Source organism: Cavia porcellus, unplaced genomic scaffold (assembly GCF_034190915.1).
Source record: "Cavia porcellus strain 051 isolate PalLab524CR breed Dunkin Hartley unplaced genomic scaffold, mCavPor4.1 scaffold_25, whole genome shotgun sequence".
Lineage (NCBI taxonomy): Eukaryota > Metazoa > Chordata > Mammalia > Rodentia > Caviidae > Cavia > Cavia porcellus.
The window spans coordinates 34,965,441-34,981,500 of record NW_026947508.1 but is presented as its reverse complement, the minus strand read 5'-3'; the positions used below and the strand labels follow the sequence as shown (position 1 = coordinate 34,981,500).

At 48.3% G+C, this 16,060-nt stretch overlaps 1 protein-coding gene across 5 annotated transcripts in view; it reads right to left on the bottom strand.

The window, feature by feature from the left end:
- Rims3 (regulating synaptic membrane exocytosis 3) overlaps positions 1 to 16,060 on the bottom strand; it is a 38,837-nt gene that overhangs the window by 8,599 nt on the left and 14,178 nt on the right. For 4 of the 5 annotated variants that reach the window (XM_063236220.1, XM_004999751.4, XM_003461613.5 and 1 more), the window contains 4 exons: positions 14,749 to 14,927; positions 9,999 to 10,246; positions 4,551 to 4,692; positions 1,931 to 2,043 (listed from right to left, as the gene is read on the bottom strand). In XM_063236220.1, coding sequence (XP_063092290.1) covers positions 1,931 to 2,043; positions 4,551 to 4,692; positions 9,999 to 10,215 — 472 coding nt within the window. In that variant the 5' untranslated portion in view covers positions 10,216 to 10,246; positions 14,749 to 14,927. The remainder of the gene's footprint in view (positions 1 to 1,930; positions 2,044 to 4,550; positions 4,693 to 9,998; positions 10,247 to 14,748; positions 14,928 to 16,060) is intronic. The other variant, XM_023565802.2, reaches the window with a different exon arrangement.

The window sequence follows — 16,060 nt, the reverse complement described above, 5'->3', positions numbered from 1 at the left end:
CTAGGCAGGGCGGGAAGGGGCAGACCAGCCAGCTGCCGAGAGGGTGCTGCAGCATCAGGAGAATGCAGCTAACTGCGTGGTTCAGAACTGCTCTTGAGAGTGACCCAGAGACACTCTGCTAGGTCCAGGGGGTATGGCAGGGCACGACCTTCAAGGGGCATGCTTAGGTCACAACAAACAGCTGCCAAGCTCCCTCCTAAGTCTGGCTGACTAGTGGCTTCTGTTTTACTGAGCAGAACAGGAAGGACTGGAGACAGAGCTTCCTGGGTCAGGAAGGCTGTGGGATCTGGCTTGCCATCTTCCCCTCCTCCAGCTGTCCTCAGCCACTTCCCTCCATATGCCAGACCAATACTGAAAAAGTATCAGTGCAAAGAGATGACAAGTTAGGGACCAGCCCAGGACATGAGGCAAAACGTGGGTGTGGGGACCTCCTTGAACCACTGCCAAAAGAGACTGGAGGTCCCTGATAGATAGGGGGAAGTTCACTGGACCATCCAGTGTGGGCAAGGCCTGTGTGTGGAGTTTGTTGTTATTTGATTTCTGGGAACTCTTAGCTTTCTTCATCATGGATTAGCAGAATATAGAATGAAGTAGTAATCACTTTCAGGGAGTGGAGAATTGTAAGCCTGTTCTAGGAAAGCAAAATGAGCCAGACTTTGGGTTCAGCCACCCACCATGGATTCTCTGAGCCATAATACAATTGTTCAAATATTCATATTGGGAGGACTAGGATTTATTATCTCCCAGGAAACATCCTGGAATTCACTCGCTTCTCCCAGAACTTCTGTTCCATGTACATTATATCATTTAATCCTTACAACCCCTCTTTGTGCTTGGGACTACTACCCAATCTTACAGATGAGAAGAGAAGGTTCTGGGAGAGGATTTCTGACCTTTGTCTTGGGAGGGAGGGTCCCATTATGGCATTCTTGCCTTTCCCAATTTTGGACACAAGGGGGCACTACATGCACATGTTCTGCAAAAGTGGGTTGGCTTCCAAGCAGCTGGTTTCTCCCACTGCTTCCCAATTCATATCTAGATCTAGGACAGGGAAATACAGCTTCTCCAGGCCCCTTTGAGCCTCAAAGCAAAGCTAGGAATTAGCCAAATCCAATGTAACAGCCAGATAAGGGCTGACCCTTACTCTAAGGGTCCAGCCATGGTCCCTTTCAAAGAAAACAGAGTAGTTCTGTGATAGAATCTTGCACTTGCCTTCCTCCACTGCTGCAAGGGTCAAAGAGTGAGTGTAGTCTGGATGAGGGCTGAGTGGGGAGATGCATATCAGACGATTCCCAGACCAGACTGTTGGCAAAGTGAGTAGAGATTGAGCAAGCACCTCTGGGAAACCAGCCCAGGGAGAAGTCTCTCAAAGCCAATACTGCCAACACCTAAGGAAGGGATCTGAGAGCTCACGCAATGAGCCAGACTGCTAAGAGGACCAAGTGTAGGCTTCAAGAAGTCTTTTCTAACTGCAAGGAGGAGGGATGAGAATATTACCAAAAGGTGTAGATGCCTTTTACTCAAAACTGTGACTGTGGGCCTGGGGATTTAGCTCAGCGGCATAAGCACCTGCCTTGCAAGCAGGCGGTCGTGAGTTCGGTCCCCGGTACCGATAAAAACGAAAAAGACAAAAAAAAAAAAACTGTAACTGGAGGTGTTTACACAGCAAGTGTTGGGTGAGCGTGCAGTAAGGTGAGGCAGGGATGCCTTGTGACAGGTGCTGATGGCAGTGGACAGAGAGGCAAGGACCCATTTTCTCCCCAGGGAGGGAAGGGTTGGTGAGTGCTCTCACTGTGAACTCACTGGCACAAAAGTTCAAGGAGGGGCTCTTTCCTGCTGCCTGCACCAAGTCATGCTGAGACCCCCATGGAGCTTACCCTTCCTGCTTTAGCCACCATTATCCCATCATTCTGCCCTCAGGAAAACTTACCCATGGGGGGTGTTGCCAGTGTCTGTCGCCCTACAATCTGGGCTGGTCCCAGCCCATCCAGGAAATCACTGAATTGGCTTTCAGCTCCAAGTCGGGTGGTAGGGAAGATGAACCTGCAGGAGGAGGCAGAGGGGCATGTAAGGGTGTCTGGCAGCCCTGGGGTGGAAGCATAGTATGCAGGGGCTCTGCATGTGGGACACTGGGCACTCCCTTCTGTGCCTCAGTTGCTCCTCTATGCAGTGTGATAAAGCTACTCTGGTGACAAATAACTTTTTTCTGTATACTGAAGAAAAGCACTTTGGTGTGTCCCTAAAGGTACTATTATAAATCACACAATGGTGGTATTTAATCCTTAAGCTCCAGGAATTCTGAGATGACTGTCAAAAGGCAAGGCTTGCTGGACACTTGCGTTCTCAACAGATATTGATGCCAGAACCAGAGACAGATCAGAAACTGTAATGCCTGGATGCAGCCCAAGAATTGAGCTTTGATTTGATCATAAATTTGAAATCCAAGTTAATAATGTAAGGTGATACCCAGAACAGCAACTGAAACCAAAATAACACAATTATAGGGTAGAGACAATTGGAAGAGATGTGGGTGGCCCATGGCTGTGGGGGGCCTGAAAAATGGCAACAAGAAAAGCTGATAGTGATTGAAACCTGGCCAGGTGTCTACTATGCACCAAGTGTTCCATGTACATTATGTCTTTTAATCCTTACAACTTTTCTGTGTGATAGGGACTATTACTCAGTTTTACAGATGAGACAACAGAGGTTCTAGGAGACAAAAGAAATGCTTTGCCTGCAAAAAGAGATAAGGGCCAACTCATAGGGTTGTGCTGAAGATCGGGCAGATGATGCAGGAAATGTTTTGGAAAAACAGGAAACAACAAATGGAAGTTACTGTTATTACTGCTGCTGTCATCAAGGGACAAGTATTGCTTTTCCATGTCCTTGAGGCTGGATATTCTGGGTGTGGCTAGATGAGGGAGGTTTGGCCCAACAATGCAAAGTAGTGGGCTCTCCTAGCTGGAAAGAAAAAGATGTCCAGGAAAAAATCCCATTAGCCATCTTGGCTGTGAACCGCCATGGGCCAATGACAGGCAGGGAGGGGTCTGCTTGGCAGAAAGCCTACGTCTTAACCCCACGAGGCTCAGCCTCCACTCCCCGGGAAGGGGCGTCAAGGCGTCTGCTTTTTTATCATGACCAGCAATAGCCGGGAGTCCCATTCTTATGACAGGGGGATCTGAGACAGATAAATACATATCTACAACTCACAAAATTTGGAGAGTTTTAGAGTATATATGAAGATTGTCAATAATGGTTATAGAGTCAAATGACCTTAATGTATGTACTGACTAAACCACCACTTAATAACCATGACCTTGCATAGGGTTCCTCTCTCTTTTTCAGTGCCTCGGTTTCCTTATTCATAGGCAGAGATAATAGTGATATTCATGTGCCTCAGCTGACTGCAACTGTGAACTTAATTCTGGGGCTGATTCCAGTGTAAGAATTATGGATGAGATGTCCACAGATACTGGGCAAGGGTATGAAATGCTAGTGGCTACTTTCATTCATGGGAGAAGGTACAGCTGGGCCTCTGTATCCATGGGTTCTAAATCCATGGATTCAACCATCTGAAAATATTAAGGAAAACAGATGCATCTGTGTTTTTTCTTGTCATTATTCCACAAGCAATAAAGTCTTACAGCTCTTTCCACTGTACTGAGTACTGTAAGTAATCTAGAGGTGATTTAAAGTGTATAGGCGGAGATCTACAAATATCATGTTACTTTATCAAAGAGATGTGAACTTCCATAGATTTTGTGTTCAAGGTGGGACTTTATGCCAATCACTCATGGGAACTGAGGATCAACTGGAAAGCATGATCAATGAATATTCAGTAATGGAGCCACAGAATCCTGAGATGAAATGAAGCAGAAGCAAAGAATCTTAGTAATAAACTACAGTTTCACAGATTTATGAAAGATATTGAAGAATATTTAACCCAGAGACTTTCAAATTTTTCTTACTGCAACCATGTAACAAAAAAAATTAACATCATGATGCACTAGAGACCTATGTGTTTCCTATATATCAAAGACTGAAGTAAAAGTTCACAAGGTCATTTGTCCTTACTACATAGGACATACCTGAGTTTTCTTTCTTTTTCTAATGTTGATTTTGACTCACTATAGTAATTTTTCTTCCCACCATAAGTCAACACAATAGTTTGAAAGCCACAGATTTAATCCAGTCTGTTTCCCTAACTCCGAGCAAGACTACTTGTGAAAATGCCACTCATCTGAGCCAGGACAATGATTTCAGACTCAAAAGGAATTTAGGATCACATTTTGCTCTTCTCCCTCTCCTCTGGAGCAGGGCAGTATGTAGGCAGTAGGAGGAGGGAGGCCTGGGTCCCTCCCTGAAGAAATTAAATGCTCTAAGACATTCTGATGCAAGCAATGGCAGACCTGGGGCCCACACACCGAATGTCTAGGGGAGGGGACATGGGTGGCAGAGGCATCTTGGCTGGAAACCCATAAGCAGATCTTGCTCCCCTGTGGGCTGTGTGAGATCAAGGAGGAGGACAGAGCTGGCCAGGGTGCACGCACGTGCCGTCGGAGCTGTTGCTGTTTGTGCTCCCATCCGTGGACTCCCGGCTGCCCTGGCGGGTGACTCGACTCCGCATCTCCACTGCAATGCCTGTCTCCGTGCTCCTTCGGATGTTACTCCGCAGCTTCTTGGTGGCCCCTTCTGGGACCCCCAAACCCAAGATGAGAGAGAGAACAAGGTCAGGTCACAGCCAAGGCTTCTTGTAGAGTGTTGCCACAGTCACCCTCGGGGCAGGGGCAGGCAGGCAGGAATAGGACTAGAGCTAGGAATGTTGCCTGGCGGAGCAGAGAGCTGGTCTGCAGCCTGACATTTGGCCCTGTGCAAGCCACTGACATACACAGAACAGATGGCTGGACACAGAGTCGGAATGCTGAGTTGGGGGTGGCTGGAGTAACCAGGCAGAGCCCCAGTCCAGTGGCCCTGGGACCCTTACCCTTGTACCAGGCTCCTGAGATACCCTTCCCAAGCTGCTTCAGCTCCTGCCCCCAAAACACATGCGTTCTTCTTCCCTCTATTTTCTGGATAATTTGTCTTCCGTAGGGTCCCCAGACTTACTTTTCCTCTTCCAGGTACTCTCAAGACATCACAGCTCACCTCTCTGATGTCTCCCCAGGCCTTAGAAAAACCCATAGGAAGCCTGGCCACTCAAACGAACTTGCTGTGTCAAGATGGGTCTGAACAGGGAGAAGGATGAGGGGTGGAAGGGGCTGGAGAGGTCTTCAGAGACAAAACTGTGAGAGGAGCTGCAAGCTTGCCCTGAACTGACTCTGGCTTTGAGAGAAAGGACTGTGGAAGAGCCCCCAGAGGTTTGCAGAATGAGAAGATCCAGTGTCTCCACATCCTAGGGGACTCTACCCTGGCCTGGCTGGGAACACGGGGCACTTTTCCTGTCCTGACAGTATGCCATCCAGCCTGAGTTCCCATAGCAACCTCCTTAGCATTGCAGTATAGTCCCTCCAGACAACCTCACCTGGTAGGGGAGCGGGCTAGGGGTTTGCAGGGACTTACCCTGCTGAAGCCTGCCTGCCACAGGGGCTTACTGGGCAGGAAGTGGTACTCAAGTTAGGAGCTACATCAAAGGAGCCATTTGCTATCACTGGCTAGAGGCCCAAACAAATTAAGAGTGGAGTTGCCTACAGAAATAGGGAGAGGGGTGGGGGAAGAGACCTGGGGTAGGACAGGTGGCACAGCCCCTGGAAGCAGTGGGGAAGGGGTATCGGGTCACCCTGACAATCTTTTCTCCTGCCCACACACAACGGTGTTGGTGGGGGGTGCTTAATTCTCCTGCTTTGCTCGGCTTATCTTTTGGAAAGTCTTCACTGGAGGAGGTAAGGCTGAGACGGCTGGGATCACCAGTGAATGGGATACCAGAGGGGCGGTGATGGGACCAAGGCTGGGGGTGGCAGGAATAAGAAATGTCTTCTCCAAAATCAGCTCAGTTTCTGAGGTATTGGAATAGCTACCATATTCAGGAAGCAATAAAACCATCAATGTCTATCTGTCTGTATCTGTCTCTTTGTCTGTCTGTCTCACAGTGACACACAGAGTCACGTTTTAGCTTACATGTATCCCTTTCACACAGAGCCACAGGTAGATACATGTGAGTGCTAATAGTCACTATATAAATACAATTATCCTCAAAAAGTCCTGAGTACGTTTACATTAAGTCACATTTACAGAGGGTCCTGCCAGATCTTTGTCATATGTGTACACGATGTACTCTGTCACAAAGTCAGGTCACATACATGTGTTCTTCACACCAAAATACTTGGAGTTGAATTCATCCACTCAATTCAATGTGAACTGATACACATGCAATGAAGCAAGCCCACACATGGTACGTGACCTGCCACACACAGACAGCTGGATAAAAATGGTGGCTGTGGGAGGACTGTCCCTGTCCCTAGCTCCTAACAGCCACATTCCCTCTAACTGACTTAGAAGACAGATGGGCTGCAGGGGCTGCAAGGCGCCCTCCCTCCCCTTCATATCTCTGCCACCTTAAAGCCTGGGGAAGCTCTGACCCACTTGGAAGTGAGTTTACCTTCTTAGATAAAACCTAGCCAATCCAATGTGAGTCTTCAAATAGGGGAGTCACAGAATCCTAAAGAGGTAAAAATACTGCACTGGCCCCCCTCCACCACTTTACAGATGGAGGATCTGGGATTCAGGTACCAAAAGAACTAGGACTACACCCTGGTCTCTAGATTCCCAGTCTGCTTACATGCCACTTCTCTTTCCTTTCTCAATGCCCATCTAGTTGAGATGTGACTCAGCAGAGATTAAGTTCCATGTGTTCAGGGGGAGAAGAAAGGCCTTGAAACCTCAGAGAAAAATTCCTCTACTGGCTTTGTATCTGTCCAGTCTCAACCCCTTTTGAATCAGGGAATAATTATATGTACCTTCTCTCTAGAGAACCAAGCCAAATTGCTTGTAATAATTTTGTGGTTCTAGAGTTACAGGGACTCCAGGAATTATCCATCTGTCCCATCACATACAAGGAAGGGGCAGTTGCAGCCGCATCTTCTGGGATGGTCCTGATCCCTCTGGCTCAGAGCCTGGAGGAAGTGCTGCCTATTGGGAGCCTAGAAGGGAGTGCTGCTGTCCCTGGTCCTGAAGTGACACGCTCCATTTAACAGGAGCTGGGTCAACCCAGGGTAGCCCTTTGTGGACGCAGCCTGATGCCAGGCCAGAATTCACCTGTGTTCTGGGACACCAGATCTCTGCCTCATCCTCCTCATTATTCCCTCAATTTAGGGAATGACATATCTAGAAGGAAGCTAGGAGACAGCATTTTAACTTCATTTTACAAAAACGGAAACTAAGATTCAGCAGGAAATGGCCTTCCAAAGTCCCATGTGAAATTCAGAGCCAGGTGTAGCCCTCTAAAGCACCAGAGTGAATCTCTAAAAGTCTACTCTGGGGTAAAACAAGCAATAAACTGGAAGGGGCAGGCAGGCAGGCGGGGAACTCAGGAGAAGGCTGGTAATAACGGTCAGGCTAGACATGGTGTCTGAAACGGAAGAGAGGCTTTGAAACAAAAAGAGATGGGCAAGGCTCTAAGCAGTGCAGGCTACAAATAATCTAAGATGAAGGGGGCTTCTTGGAAGGACAGATCCACAGCCCAGAAGGCTACGTCCAGGAGAGGAATTCCTCCAGACTCCATATAGCGTGGCCCAGCAGGCAACTGAAGCATCCCATCTGTGGACAGCAGGGCAGGCAGCAAGGGGCATGCGTCCAAGACCTGTTCCCAGAACAGTGATTCTAGGGCCAACACCTGTAGTGAGTCAGCCCCATACATTCCTCTGGTGCCAGACTCGCCCAGGAGGGGGCTGAGGCTGGGTCGCTGACATCCTCAAGGTTTGGGGGAAAAAAAAACACAGAAAGGAAAGGAGTGTGCTATAAGGAAGAGGCAGAGGTGTAAAGGCCAGAGAATTCACTTCTCTCTCAGCTGTACTATGTGACCATGTGTAATAACAGCACCAAAACTTCACTGAGTAGCTCTCATGTGTCAGGCACAGGAATGGTGGCCTTTGTATATGTGCCCTCCTTTAATTCCTTGGACAACTCTGCAAGGCATACATTATTTTCTTCATTCTATGAACAAGGAGCAGGATCAGGTGATCCTTGCCTAGCTCACCCTGCTAATAAATGACAGAGGGCCAACCTGAGGTCATTCTCCAGTAAGGTCCCTTCTCCCCAAGGTTTAGATACCTCATGGCTAAATGAGTACACTGAACTGGTTGACTTCAAGAGGCTCTTCCTGCTCTGACATTCAGCAATTAGATGATTCACAGGGACCTGCAGTTAGAAGCATCTGGGTAGTTCCCCTGACCCCAGGCTCTGGGCCTTCAGCCGCATCCTGACATAATCATGGAGACCAGAAATCCAAAAGGCCTGTCGCCATTCATCTCTTTATAATGCAAAAGGTCTTCTTGACATCTGCTCCCACCCTCCCTGCAGTCTGTGAAGGCTAGGTAGGTCACTGCAGTGCTTTCCAGTGACTCAGGCCCCGTTTTGGCCATGGAAGACTACCCCTCCCAATTTGGGGTACAAGAAGCCTTCAGGTCTGAAGCTAGATTTTTATGCGTGGTCTCTGAGGGCCAGACTCCTGGGTCCCAACAACTCTACAACCTCCTAATCTTAATGCCCTGTCTATAATTGTTTGGTCCTATCCCATTCCAAGTCCTGGATCCCTAACCCTCACTTTCCTGAATCCCTGGTCCTAGGCCTATACCACCCCCCAAGGTATAAGTCAGGGCAAGCCCCTTCTCCATGGAGCCTCTCCTAGCCAGGATGCATATCACAGCTTGATTGCTGGAAAAGACAATCTCATGTGTTCCTGTTGAGGGCTTTGCAAAAATCTATTTTAAGACCTGGAAAAGTCCCCCCACCCAGTCCCAATGGGGAGCCTTGATGAGCATTCTCCCTGGATGCTCCAGTGCCCCCGCCTCTTCACCACCCCCATCCAGATGCCTATTTGAAGGTTTCATGGGGAAGTTGTTACGCTAAACAAAATAAGTAGGAAGAGATTTTAAAACAAAGCCAGCTGGTGTCTGGGCCAATGCCACAAAGCAAAGGGGTCTTGGTATGGCGGGCTGGCTCCTCTGTGATGTAGGTCTGTGTGGAGTTGTGTGCAACAAGGTTGGTCCCCCAGCAGTCTGAGCATAGTTGGGATTCTGCAACTAGATGTCTGGGAAAGTAGACAGTATTTATGAGGCTGCAATTGGTAAGGTGCATGTGAGCATGGCTCTGTCACGTGTGACATGCATGCTTGTGACCTAGGTCTGCACGTCTGTACTCAGAGGATAGTGTTTTTTAGTTTTATTTATGACCATGTTTGGTATGAATGAGATTTACTGTATTGTGCTTTCCGGGCAATGAGTGGCTCACCTTGGCAGGTGAGCATCTATTTACATGACTGTATCTCTGTATGTCTGTCTTGTGACTTACAAATCTATGTGACTAAGTAACTGCATTTGCGTGGGGATTTGTACTAAGGAGACTAAGAGATGATGGGTGAGAATTAATCTTGTGGATGTGTGTGTCTGTAAAACTAGTGTCACTTAGCATGGTGCCAGGAACACTGGGCTGTTTAATAAATAATTACTGTTTATCAAGGACTTATATAAGTCTCTGTGTGTAGGCAGAGTGTGTAAAATACAAGGCTTGAAGTAGGAAACCCACCTGCTAGGGCTTGGTGCCATGTTACACCTCGCCTACCTGTGTAATCTGGGACATGTGACTTCCCTTCTCTGTGCTCCAGTGCCTGCCTGGAGCTACCTACTGTCACGTACTAGACCTACAGCAGTGCAGAGCCTTGTCAATACGCTATACAAGGGAGTGTGGGCTGGGAGAGCACATCCATCAGTTCAGTCCTTGGGTACTCCTTGCAAAAAGGGTCCCTCACCCCTGCCCCATGATGCCCTGTGCCCCATGCCCCTCACCAGGCTGAGGAAGCTGGAGTGTGCTCTTGCTCCACTGAGTCAGGCCCACAATGGCCACCATCTTGGCACCCAGGCTGCTACGTCGCTTCTTGGCGGTGGTGGTCCCGGTCCCACCCCCAGTTTGCTGGGATCCGCAGATTTCACCGCTGATGCTGGAGCTCCGAACCACATTCCTGGAGGCCCCAGCTGAGGCTGGACCTGGCTCCCCGTTAAACATGGTCCCTGGGGCTGCAGGGCCTCAGGAAATTCTGAAGGTGAGTGAGAAACAAAACAATTCCATATCAGACTCCAGTTATCAGCCGGCAGTCCTGCCACTTTTAGCTGTGTGATCTTAGGCAAGTCACTTAGCCTCTTCAACGCTAAGGATTAAATGAATAAATAAATCTCAAGGGTGTGCACAGTGTATGGCTCAATAAATGAGAATATTCTCATAAGCCTGTGGCTATGAACAACTGGCAGGTGATCTGGCTTGGTGGTGAAGACCAAGGCTGTGGAGCCAGATGGCCTGGGCTTGAATTCCAGAGACCCCACATACTTGCTGGGTGATGCCGTGACCAAACATCTTAGAAGTTTTAGGAAACAGTTCAGCAAAATGAGAAATGGAAGCCCTTACCTCCTAGGATTACTGTGAGGACTAAATGAGATAGTGCAGGTAAAGTGCTGAGAAGTATCTGTGCATAGAAAGGCTACCGAGCATGTGTTGCAGACGATTACTTTCATGCAAATAACAAAGTGGGGGAGGGGCACAAGACAGCCTCCAGCCTGTGCAAACTGCAGGAGGTTCTGCTGGGGGGAAAGGGGTGGTCCAGAAAAGCCTGCAGCAGCAGCAACAATCGCCCTCACTGCACCGCTGGGAGGCAGCCACCCTCAGCATTTTAACCCATTCCTTCTAACCTCCTTTCTATGCATTCAAAACAATAATTGGACTCGTACTGCAAATGCAACTTTTATACCCTGACATTCTTCACCTAACATTTTATCATAAGCATTTTCCAATGTCATTAACACTTTGTATAAGTGTTGGCTCCAGCCACCATAATCATCTGTTGTATACAGGTAGCATGACTGGCTTAAATATTTCAATATGGTTACCTCTTGAATCAACTCCGTGTCTGTCTGTCTCTGTCTCTCTCTCTCTGTCTCTCTCTCTCTGTCTCTCTCTCTCTCTGTCTCTCTCTGTCTCTCTCTCTCTCTCTCTCTCTCTTAAATAGACACAGAAATAAACATCTACACTGGTTTGTAGGCCAATGCCCTTAGGACTTGCTCCAGGAAATGGCCAGGGAGGCGAGTGTGGTACTGCTGCTGGGAGCTTCCCAACTGTCCAGCTCCCTTCCTGCTGCCTGGCACAGGGCTGGTTTCATCCAGATGCTACCCTGTACCTTGTTTTGGAGACAGATCTTCGTGAGTTTAAGGTCATCAGGGAATGGCTTTCTCCTTAGCCACTCTCACTTGCTTAAAGGTAGGCATATGACTGACTAGGTCAGCTCAGCTCAGCTTAAGAGCATGATCTGGAGTCCATGCTTACAGGAGAGACTCTCTGTTCTCTCTCTCCCTTCCTCCTCCAAGATCACGTCTATAACATGTGGTCCAGCCTTAGGGTGCAGCCAATGCACAGACCCAAAAGATGCCAGCCACACTTAGACTGGCCTTCCTTTGTTCTTCCACTTATATATTTTCCAAAGCGTAAGCTAGTTGAAACCAGAATTCTCAGTTATATCCACAAGCATCTTGCCTGCCACTAAGGGCATATTTTTTTCTTTGTATCCTTGGCCTATATTGCCAAATTCTATGCAAAGCATAGAAATTTACTCTCCTTATTAGCTATGTTCAACAAATATTTAATTTCCTAAAATTCCAAGGCCAATGCTGACTGTCAGACACTGTATAGGAGTGAGCCAGGAAACTGAGTGCTGCCCTCGCAAGGCCTCAGTTCAGGAGGGCAGACAGACAGTAAATAACCAATTCTACACTTAAATATTTAATGGTGATTATGATAAGTGTGAGGGAACGGAAGGACAGAGGGCGCTGAGATCCACTGTATATAGGAAGGCACTATAGGCATCCGAGGCCCTGTGTTATAGAGGATGGGGTCTCCAGGTTTCAGCCTCTGTAACTCAGCTGTAAAGCCAAATACTGCAGCCCCTGGCTCAGGCGGAAGACAGGAAAGCCACTGCTCCAGCTGCTGAGCACCCAGCACCCACCTGGTTCTGTCTTAGCCCAGAGCTCTCTTCCTGGGGGCAGTGTGCAAGGCAGGGTTCAGGGTACTTGGTTGGACCCTCTGCCCCCAGGTTTACCCTGAAGCAGTCTCACTTTTCAAAAGGACACATAAAGGGGAGTGAAAATGGGGTTGGGAGAGGCACCACTCTGGCTGCTGAGAAAGATCTCCCCAGACTGTGAGACTCCTCACCTGGTCTCTCCGCCAACACGGCTCTTGCAGCCTGGAGACTTAACGCTGACAAGGCAGATGAGTCAGAGCCCTGCTTTACCTTTTTTGTAGTTCTCTGGATAGTTCTCACTCACCCTGTGACATGATCAGAGCCCCAGATTGTATTTCTCTACCCTCCATCAACCATGCAGCTAATGGAAAGTCCCCCTGGACACTGGCCTGTGATGATCCTTTCTCTTTAGTTTCCAATTCTAGTGCCAATTTGTGTGGGTTTTTGGGTATCTGCATGGTCTTTTGGTGGAAGGTGGGACGGGGCTTATCTGATACTGTGAATCTGCCATGGTATCAGCGTGTATAGCTATCATCACAAGGCAGATGAGAAAACAGTCTCAGAGAAGTGTCCTACTCAAACAGGAAGTGGCAAGGCTTGAACACAGTCTCCCATTTCCACAAAGAGACATACATGCTCAGCAGCTGATACCCCTTCAACTCAGAGCTGGTCCAAAGATGTGTGCCCACCCCTCAAACTCTGGCTTTGCTCTGGGTCCCTGGGCTCTTTGATAAAACTGCAAGGAAAGGGCCTACAGTGAGAAAATCCACCCGCTCTGGTCTAAATCCCCCCATCTGGCTGAGCAGCTAAGATGGAGAACCTTGTGACTCACAAACCTTAGCTGGAGAAGCCTCCAATATGCTTCAGAGCACAAGCCCAGGGGTGAGAAGGGGCGAGGGACAGAATTCCTGCCCGTGCCAACCTGGAAGCTCATGTTTCCTCATGAATAATGAGTGGAACTGACAAGCACATGGTTTGACATCCAGAACTCTACGTTACACAGAGCTACTTTATCATCTTCAGGCACCCAGGGCTCACCTAGGGGACCTGGAGAATTTATGAAAACTTGGGGCAGCCCCACCTTCAATCTATAGGCTACCCCCAGGGGTCAGGAGGAGCCAGATCCAAAGCACTAGACCGAAGGTCCTAGGCCCTAGCTTCTGTTCCAAGAGTTCACACAAGGAAACCTGAGAGAGGTTGGAATCATGGCATGAGATTAGAATGTGAGCGCACTCTTCATATCTCTGGGCCTCAGCTTTTCTGTGTTAACTGAAGGATTCAGAGCAGATTCTTTGGAGAAGTCCTTTGGACTGGGGAGCTGAGTCTACGATTATGTGCTGCAGAGGGGCTGGGGTGTGGGCTTCCATCTGGGGCTCTAGCTCCTTATCTGGTAGCCAGTCTAGCTCTGGAAAGGCAAGCCAGAGGTCCAGACAAAGATAGCTGCCCTGTGCCTATACAGATAGCTGCATAGCAATTCCTGAACCTTTATCAGACCACAGGGATGGAAAGGCGGAGTGGCAGAGATGGGAGCACACTGCTGAGGAGCCCCATCAGGACACACAATGCAGCATGTCATGTACCAGTGGTTCTAAACGATTGGTAAATGAACCAAATCTTTTCCATAAAAATCAATTCAATAATGCTCCTGCCTCTGAACAAGACTGTCCCTTTCCCAGCCTAGTTCATGGCACCTAGATCAGGAAACCTTCCTACAATCTCTCCAAGCTATGGGAGCTCACCCTCAAGTTCTCCCTGCTATCTCCCATCTATTAATCCAGCAGAAGAACAATCTGGCCCTTGTTTATCCTCCAGGGGGCAGAAACTACTGCCCCTTCCTGCCAGAACTCCAGGAGACACCATCCAAGCTTCTGAAGGATAAATCCATGTTTTTTTTTTTTTCCAGCCCTCAACATTTGGCCCCTGAATGGGGTCTTTTTGTCCTAAAGGCTTTTTGAAATTCTCCAGAATCCTGACAGCAGCAGGTCCCAGGCTCTGCCAGAACCTCTGGGTCCCTGGATGCCTCTGAGCTTATGTCTAATGAATTTTTTTTTTGATAGTCAATGAGGAACCCAAAAGGCTAAGGTGAAGCCAGTCACTCACTTTTAACAGGACAGACCAAGAAATCTATCACAGGTTGCTGGACTATTAGATAAGAAGGGGCTGTGAAAACTGAAGCTTCTGCCTCACCTTCCCATCATCTACCCACAGCAGACATCATTAATCCATCTCTTTCCTCCGAGGACAAACTTAACTTCAGAACTCCTCTAAACACAGTGCTCTAAAACCAGCTCCTGAGCACCAACTCATGAGCTAAAGCTGACTTGCAAGTCTCAATTCCAACCTGCATTTTTCATCTCTCCAAGCAGGAAATCAGGGCCAGAATAGGGAAGAGACATATGCAAGGCCACAGAGAATGCTGGGGGCAAAACCAGAGTTTCAACCTGAGACCCCTAACTCCCAGGTACCCCATCACCTGAGAAGATCTGTTAGGTCCTCCCTCCCCAGCCCTCACTTGAAAGAAAACCTAAACTCACCAAACTGATGAATCTGAGTGTAGAGTTCTGCATCACCGGGGCTGCGCCCCTTCCAACAGTGTGCCCCTAGGGCATCTGCACAAGGCTCCACTTAACTTCTGCTGAGACACGAGACTCCAGGAAAGGAGGTGAAGGCAATCAAGGCAGGCTCTCGGGAGGAGGTGATGTGGTAAAAAGATCTGGAAGGGAAGAACTGAGCTCAGAGGAAGGGCTAATGAAGACAGTGTCCTCAAGGGCTTCTGGTAGCCCGTGTGGAATAAAAAAACGAAATAGCTGTGGGACCTTGAGCAAATCATTTTAGCTTTTTAAACCAACTAGCCAATTAACTGACCAAATTGAACTCCCAGGTCTCTTACTCTGGCTTTAGGTGCTTTAATGTCAAACTGCTGAAGTCCTGTAACTTTACAATTTTTAGGGCTGGGAATGTAGCTCAGTGATAGGGCCTAATATGCATGAAGTCTCTGGTTTGATCTCCAGCACAGAAACAGAGACAGACAGACAGAGAGACAGAGAAACAGACAGACACAGAGACAGAGGACTACTAAGAAGCTCTAGACTCTGTTCTGTCTCCTTCTAACCTCCCCTGACTTCTGGGGTCTAGGTCTCCCCCCAGATGCTGTAACATGCCAGGAATCAGGACGGGGAGGAACTCCTGAGACAGTCATTCAGCTACTCTGACCCTCCATTGCTTCTCTCTGAGTCTGATCACCACTTGGATTCTGCCCAACTCTCCTGGCTGGACTGGAGATCAGATGAACCAATGAGAAACAGGAGAGCAGAGTAATAAAAACACGTGCTCTGGAGGCAGACAGACTTAGGAGCACAGTCGAGATTTGCCTCTTACAAGCCAGTGATGGAGAGCTTCTGTATCAACCCCTGTAAACCTACATTCCTCATCACAAGAGAGATGACAGCATTGCTTTGGGAGACATTTTAGGTAAATATTATAAAATGGAGATTGGCACATGTTTAATGACCAATTGGTCATTACCCAGTTATTACTCATAATGGTGCCCTATACATGGTGAACAATTTTCCAGGTGCTAATTTCAATTCACCAAGTGCAACCACCTAAAGAGGCAGCCCAGAGCTTATAGGATTACCTCCCACTGCAGCCCTGAGTACTCCAGTTTGATGTGGATCAGAGTTCTTATATCTCTTAGTGGATGTGGAAGGGGCCCAGGAAGCTGTATCAGTCTCGGCTCCTAAGCTTTTGCAGCATGCTGGGTCTGGCATTTGAGATCCTGCCCAACCCCATCCGGCACTGGGATTGCCCACTACACCAGCCTGTGCCTATCTGGACCCACAGACC